Source organism: Acanthisitta chloris, unplaced genomic scaffold (assembly GCF_000695815.1).
Source record: "Acanthisitta chloris isolate BGI_N310 unplaced genomic scaffold, ASM69581v1 scaffold40395, whole genome shotgun sequence".
NCBI classification, from domain to species: Eukaryota; Metazoa; Chordata; class Aves; order Passeriformes; family Acanthisittidae; genus Acanthisitta; species Acanthisitta chloris.
This window is the reverse complement of record NW_008676103.1, coordinates 622-7,499: the sequence shown is the minus strand read 5'-3', so window position 1 is coordinate 7,499 and position 6,878 is coordinate 622. Positions and strand designations below refer to the sequence as shown.

The window sequence follows — 6,878 nt, the reverse complement described above, 5'->3', positions numbered from 1 at the left end:
CTGACTCATTCATGTCTTCCTCCAGGCAGACAGTGCGGATGGAGCAGGAGGGATGATTAGTGTTGGCTCATCTCTTAGTCACAGTGGTCTCGACCTGTGGTGTTCAGCTGCACTCATAAATTGATGAATAACTCACTTCTCGTTGCTCCCTCTATCAAACCTGTAGTATCTGACGTTCAAGGTTGTGTTGAGCAATACTTGCACTACCATCTGTCTGACCTGCTTCACCTCCCCGCCACAAAGCAGCTCTGATTTGGGAGGGTGCCCTGGGGGCTTGGTGGGACTCCCAACAGGAGCTCTGGGGTTATCTGCAACAGGGAGCTGTGGGGAAACATGCCCTGGAGTGCTTGTCCTGTGGGCAGTGTAACCTCTGAGCTCGGACTGGAAGAGTGGGAGTTACTCTGGGCTGTGACACCTCAGTGCAGCCAGAGCCCAGCCTGCCCTCACTGAAATCAGGGGATTCCAACTGCAACTGGTGTTCGGGAGTTGAATTCCTCTTTCCTCTGTAATTTCTCTGTCTGACCTTCTACTCCTGTACAGTACAGATCCCTGTATCAGCACTTTAGGACTTTTCCCCAATCTCGCTGTGGTACCTCACCAGTTCCTGACATTCATAGACTTTCAAGTCACAACCTTCACACGGACAGCTGCCACGATGAGTCCTGGCAGGTGTGTCATCAGCTTGCCTGAGCCATCCTTCCACCAGGAGCAGGGCAGGTTCCTGGCAGCCTCAGTGCAATCCTCACCAGCCTTTCAGCTGCCAGAGCCAGCAGTGCCCTGCATGGCTGTCCTCTGCTTCTGTGAATGTTGCCAGCCCAGCATGCTCCTGCCTCCTGCACGGCTGCGCTGGCTCCCTCCTGCCTGCCAGGGAGAGGAGACCTCAAGCCTGACTGAGAATTCATCAGAGCAGAAGTCTCCCCTGGCCGGGAGGGAGGGCTCCTGTTCCCCACTCTGCTTCCCGACTGCCAGCCCTGCTCTGCTCTCCACTAACCCACTGCTTTCAGCTCCCACCCGAGGAGGGTCAGCCATAGCAGTAGGTGATCTTAACCCTACACAGGTTTAATTTCTCAGAGAACAATGCTCAGATTTCTTCTCGTCTGGTAGCAATCCCTTCTGAGCAGCTCCACAGCTGCCTTGCCTTGAGAGGGAGGAGCTGCCTGTACTCTAGCAATATTCACCGTTTTGTGAGGGGTGGGAGAGGCACTCGGGGTGGGAGCTGATGGCTCTGTGCCCCCAGGCCAGTCCTCTGGTTGTTACTGCATGTGGGGGGCCCTGACCGCCCTGGGCTGGTGGTGGGGGACACCCCATGCTGCAGATTCTGAGAGCTGGGTGGGATCCAGAGCAGCGCTGTGAGAAGGCTCCTGTAACAAGGTGCAGTGGGAATTCAGGGAGCTGCCCAGGCTTCAGGAGAGCACCTGCCCCAGAGCACAATATCAGAGCACCAGACTGCACTGTTGGAGGGGCTACAATTCCCCCACCCCCCCACTGCTCCCCGAGACGAATTGAACTGGAAGGCAGAACCACAGGGTACCTGGTCCCGCCGGCAGCACCACTGCTGGCACGGGGATGTGGCTGGGCTTGGAGCTGCCTCTGAGGGCTGCCAGGAGGCTGTGATGAATTCTCATCTTATTTTAAAGCACTGTATCCTATTCCTGCATGTTGAGTTCCGTGCGTGTGCCTGTGCGTGCCGAATGCTTGCGTCAGTAGTTAGAGCGAGTGTGACCGGGAGAACTCCAAGAAGCATGTCTTAGTGTCGTGCTGTAAGTGTTACTGCACAAGAGTTTAACAGATGTTAACACCAAATGACTAGTCTGAGAAATGTACTTTTAAGAAAAAAAATTATTTATTTGGGTTCAGATATTTTTGAAATACAAAAGGAAAAAAAAATTGGTTGTATTTTTTAAAGCTTATAATTCTTGTCATACATTGTGGTTAAATTCTTAATTTTACCGTGCTTATTAAAAAATGGTTCAACCTAAGCTCTGTGCTCAGAGGTCTGAGAAAATACCAGAGGATGGGATGGTGATCCCAGGAGGGATTTTAGGGATAGGGTCTTGTCACAGCCTGCAGAGGAGGTGGGAAGGCACACAGGGTGAAGGGGAATCCTCCAGGCTCAAACCAGGAAGGCTTTTAGTGGCTGTGAGGTCTCTTGTGCAGCTGAGCACAGCACACCTGCCCCAGGGGGCTGGACTCACTGTCCCTCCCCCTGCTGTGGGCAGGGTGTCCAGGGCAATGTGGACAGGCCTGCCTAAACCTTGCTGCTCCCACAGCCAGAAGGAGCTGGATGGCACCTGGCCCTGAGGTGAGGGTGACCTGGTGCTTTGGTCCCGATGGTGACCCTGAGTGGTGAAGGGCTGGTGTTCCTGTGGGGGCTGTGCTCAGGGGGTCCCTATGCCCCAGATGGGAGGAGAGAGGGGAGTAAGAGCCAAAGGAGGAGCTGCTGCTGCAGTGCCAGCAGGGAGATGCTGGGAGAAGGCACTGGGGTGTTGGTCTCACGCTAGGGTGCGAGTGTGCCACAATCCCTGGTACTCCCATGGCTCCAGGAGTGGGCACAGGTGCCTCTCCTTACAGGACAGGCAGCCCTGGGAGCGGAAAGGTGGCTGCAAAGGCTTCCACCTCTTCCTTCAGTGCCTTCACCTCCCCACGGTATTTATCCTCCTCTAGTTTCTCCTTGAATTCCTTCAACGTGGCCTTGGGGCTCATGTCCTTCTGCACGCGCAGTGTCAGCTCGATGCCTGCCAGGATGGAAGGTGCCTTGGTCAACCCTTGTAGCTGCTGCATTCCACAGCTCTCCAAAGCCTGTTGCTCCCTCCCTGTCATGTGAAGGATGTGCTGCCCTGGGAAACCAGTGTGGGACCCCTGAGGAGAACTGGGACGAGACTGCGAGAGGGGCAGGCTTTCAACCCACTGCCAGTGGGAATGGTTTGGCCAGATGTCCTCTCCCACATCCAGATGTGCAGGTGGGACAGTTACTCCCCACTTGTGGGTGTGCTCCCTTGCCAGCTGTGGGGAAGGCCCCAGCTTGGCTCAGTTGGTGCCTCCTTGGCCCAGGGAGCTGCTAGAGCTGAGGCCTGGCCCCACATGCCCCTGGCTCACCTCTGTGGATGTACTGAGCCACCTTGCGGAAATCATCCTGCCGGAAGCCGCGGGAGGTGAGAGCAGGAGTCCCGAACCTCAGGCCACTGGGGCGCAGGGCACTGACATCACCTGCACCACAACAAGACACAAGTAACCCAACCCAGTACCAAAACCACCACGCACGGGATTGCAGCCTGGTTCCCAGCATCGAGAGGAGACTGGGAACTGGGAACCCTGGCACAGCCCATGGGAGATCCCCATGGTGGGCAGGATGTGATAGAGCCTGTGGGATCCCTCACCAGGGCATGTGTTCTTGTTGCAGGCGATGGAGCAGATCTCCAGCACCCGCTCAGCCCGGCTGCCATCTGTGCCTCTGTTGCGCAGGTCCAGGAGGATCAGGTGGTTGTCGGAGCCCCCTGAAAAGAGAGGAGTTGGGTGGGGATGTGAGATTGGGAAAACGCTGCTCCCATGGGAAACTGCAGCAAAAAAAGGCTTGGGATTGCACTGGGGTCTGCCCTTGGTTTTGGGGTGGGGCTGAAGAGGGACCCTTGGGAATTTAGGCTACTCAGAAGAGGTTTGTGGATATTGTGAGGAATTGTGCCAGCACAACCCTGCCGATTGCATCCAAGCATGTGCTGTCCTTCTGGAGGGTCAACCCCATCCCACCGAGACCTGTCCTCACCTGTGACAATGTCGTAGCCCATCTCCATCAGTGCCGTTGAGAGTGCCTTGCAGTTGGCCACCACCTGCTGCTGGTAGGCCTTGAACTCGGGTGTCATGGCCTGCCGCAGAGCCACGGCGATCCCTGCGGAGGGAGGCAGCCCAGGGTCAGTTTTGGGGAGGCTCTCACTGGCAGAGCTGGCAGGGATGTGTGGCACTGCCAGCAGAAAGCCATCCTGGAAGCTGAACAAATTGATGGACAGTCCCTTCCTTTCCTCTAACCAAGGCAGCATCACCATGAGCCAAAAGACAGAATGGGACAATCTTGGTCACTCCTTGGGCAATGCTGGATCAACCAGCTGTTCTTTGTGGTATCTCCAGGCTCTGAGCCCTGTAGGGCAGCTGGAGCCCTTTGCGCTGCTGCTGGGGGTCAGAGTCCAGCCAGGGTGACTTTTTCAGCTCCTTTTGCCATGCTGGAGCTGGCAGCCAGCCTGGGTGCATACCTGCGATGGCATGGTTGTGTGGGCCTCCCTGCAGCCCAGGGAAGACAGCCTGATTGATGAGGCTCTCCAGGTTGTAGAGTGTCTCCTTGCCTGTCTTGGGGTCCACACTGCGGGTGCCTGTGGGAGGGGAGTGCAGAGTCACACACAAGGCAGCATGGCTGCCCTTCTCCCAGGAGCTGCTTCCACCCCCAGCCACTCAGAGCAGGGATGGTGGCTGTTTCTCTTTAAATTTGGGCCAGGGTTGGCACAAGGAAGCTCTCCAGATGCTCCTATAAGACCATGGACCTTTCTGCCTTCCCTCCTTCCCACCCAGAGCAGGAAGGAACATTAGTTTGCAGCACCCCTGGCCCGAGGGGAGCATTTCTCCCAGCACCCCAGCCAGGTCAGGCACCTCTGCGGTAGAAGATCATCCCAGCCCTGCAGCCCCGCAGGGTCTTGTGGGTGGTGGTGGAGACGATGTCGCAGTGGTCGAAGGGGGAGGGCACCACGCCAGCAGCCACCAGCCCACTGATGTGGGCCATGTCAGCCATGAGGTAAGCTCCGTTGGCATCGGCGATCCTCCGCATGCGTGCGTAGTCCAGGTTGCGTGAGTAGCAGCTGACACCTGCAGAGAGATGGGATGAGAAGGGGACAGGAGCAGATGCATGAGGACCCTGGGACAGCCCTGGGTCCAGCCTTGCAGTGGGAACAGTACACAATCTCCCTCCAGGGTGGATGTGTTGTAGGTTTCCATCCATGGGCTCACTGCGGGGCTGTTGGCTTCAAGGAGCTTCAGGGAGGTCAGTATGGGTTTGATCCTTACCTGCTATAATCAGCTTAGGGTGGAAGAGGCGAGCGTTCTCCTCCAGCTGGTCATAGTCGATGTAACCAGTCTTGGGGTTGACCTGGGAGAGGAAGAGCAGGGTTCAGCCACCGTGGTATGGGTGAAGACTGGCTGCAGCACTGTCCTGCAGGAGGCAGTGCCAGGAACCTGACACTGGTACATTTAGAGGCACCAACACATGATGACCATGTCCTGGCTCCAGCTGGAGCAGCTCTCCGTACCTTGTAGGGCATGGACTCGAAGAAGACAGAGGTGGCAGAGATCTTCTTCTTGTCCGTCATGAACCCATGGGTGAGGTGACCACCATCAGGCAGGTCCAGCCCCATGATCCTACCGTGGGGCTCCACCAGAGCCGTGTACACCGCAAAGTTTGCAGGTGAACCTGCAGTGAGAGCACCCCAGGGGGTTACGACTGCTGAGGCCACAGAGGCCAGGGCAGCAGTCCTGGCTCTCCTGAGCACCCTGTTACCTGAGTAGGGCTGGACGTTGACACCCCACTTCTGGGGGTCGAGCCGGTATGCCTGCAGGGCTCGCTTCTGGCACAGCGTTTCCAGCTCATCGACAAACTCTGTCCCACCGTAGTACCTGTGGCAAAGGACAGGACAGGAGGTAAAACCAAACTCATGAGGACACTCCCTGTGATGCCGTGTTTGTGGCAGTCACGCCATACATGGCCCTGCTGGTGTGGCCAAGGACAGAAGCTGAGAGGGTCAGATCCTGCCCTGGGGGAGTCTGGCTGCTGGCACAAGGACATTACTTCCTTCCTACAGGTGAGACCTGGCAGCATTGGTGGTTTCTTTCCCTCCCTGAGGGTGTTGGTGGGTTGGTGGGACTTGGTCCCAGCCCCATACCTCTGTCCTGGGTAACCCTCAGAGTATTTGTTGTTCATGCAGGAGCCCAGAGCCTCCAGGACTGCTCGGCTCGCAAAGTTCTCCGATGCAATTAACTCCAGCCCCAGCCTCTGCCGCTGCTTCTCCTTCTTGATGATGCTGTGCACCTTTGGGAGAGGAGAGGAACAGCTTCACCCATGACAGCTGTGCAAGGAGACGTGGATGCTCCGCCATGGGGTATGCACCCTTGGAGAGGACAGGGCATGAAGAGGGGCCTGGAAAGGTGCTGGAGAAGGGAGACAAGATCCCTTCTTCATACAGCTGATCTCAGGCAGTTCATATGTCCAGTACAGAGAGGGAACAGAGGATGGATGGGTTCCAGCAGCTCAGCCTTGGACTCTGCCGTGTCCCTGGCTCAAGAAGGTCAGCATCCCCACAGCTGCCTGGCTGGGTAGGAGCCAGGAAAGGGCTCTCACCTCTGGGTCGTTGGTGTCGAGTGGCTCCATCACCATCTTGTTATGGGAGGCCCAGAGCTCGGCACTGGGGAGGGCCTGTGTTGTTGCCATGTTCCTGCTGGGTCTGAGTCACCTGCCAGGAGAGAGGGGAATCTGTGGGATGGCAGCAGGGCTGGGCACCTCTGCACCACATCCCTGTGTGCTGCCTGCTCCCATCCTGTGTCTTCCCTGGAAACACAGAGGGACCAGCCTTGGGCTGGGGCACATAGACAACTGTCAGGCTTCCCCTGCTGATTTAAAACCAGTTTGTTAGTTACAGTGCTTTGATAATTTCTGATACGCTCCCATCACCATCCCTCCCTGGGCTACCCCTGCCCAGCTTGGCAGTGCCTGATGCTTAATTTCAAGGTCTGTGGGCATGAAGTGCTCATACTCACAGACCTCAATTTTAATGCACATTGGTTCCCCATCATACTTAAACTTCCTGGCTGCTTTCTCTGGGGCATGGCTGTGAGGGCAAACCCCCAGC

At 56.8% G+C, this 6,878-nt stretch overlaps 1 protein-coding gene across 1 annotated transcript; it reads right to left on the bottom strand.

Annotated features, from left to right (window-relative positions):
- Positions 1–2,403: 2,403 nt before the first annotated feature.
- Positions 2,404–6,460, bottom strand: SHMT1 (serine hydroxymethyltransferase 1 (soluble)). The gene is made up of 11 exons (XM_009075988.1): positions 6,371–6,460; positions 5,916–6,061; positions 5,534–5,649; positions 5,286–5,446; positions 5,044–5,125; positions 4,633–4,845; positions 4,242–4,358; positions 3,761–3,883; positions 3,378–3,494; positions 3,097–3,207; positions 2,404–2,735 (listed from the first exon to the last, which is right to left on the bottom strand). Exons 1-11 carry the CDS (start codon positions 6,458–6,460, stop codon positions 2,566–2,568), a joined length of 1,446 nt encoding a protein of 481 aa, XP_009074236.1. The 3' UTR covers positions 2,404–2,565.
- Between the last annotated feature and the right edge of the window lie 418 nt (positions 6,461–6,878).

What these genes read in the sequence shown, in the direction of transcription:
- SHMT1 (XM_009075988.1), bottom strand. Translation starts at nt 6,460, where the DNA reads ATGGCAACAACACAGGCCCTCCCCAGTGCCGAGCTCTGGGCCTCCCAT. An exon ending in ACACAACCATGCCATCGCAG is followed by an intron (nt 3,884 to 4,241) that starts GTATGCACCCAG and finishes CTCCCTCCGCAG; the next exon opens with GGATCGCCGTGGCTCTGCGG. An exon ending in GGGCTACGACATTGTCACAG is followed by an intron (nt 3,495 to 3,760) that starts GTGAGGACAGGT and finishes CTCTCTTTTCAG; the next exon opens with GGGGCTCCGACAACCACCTG.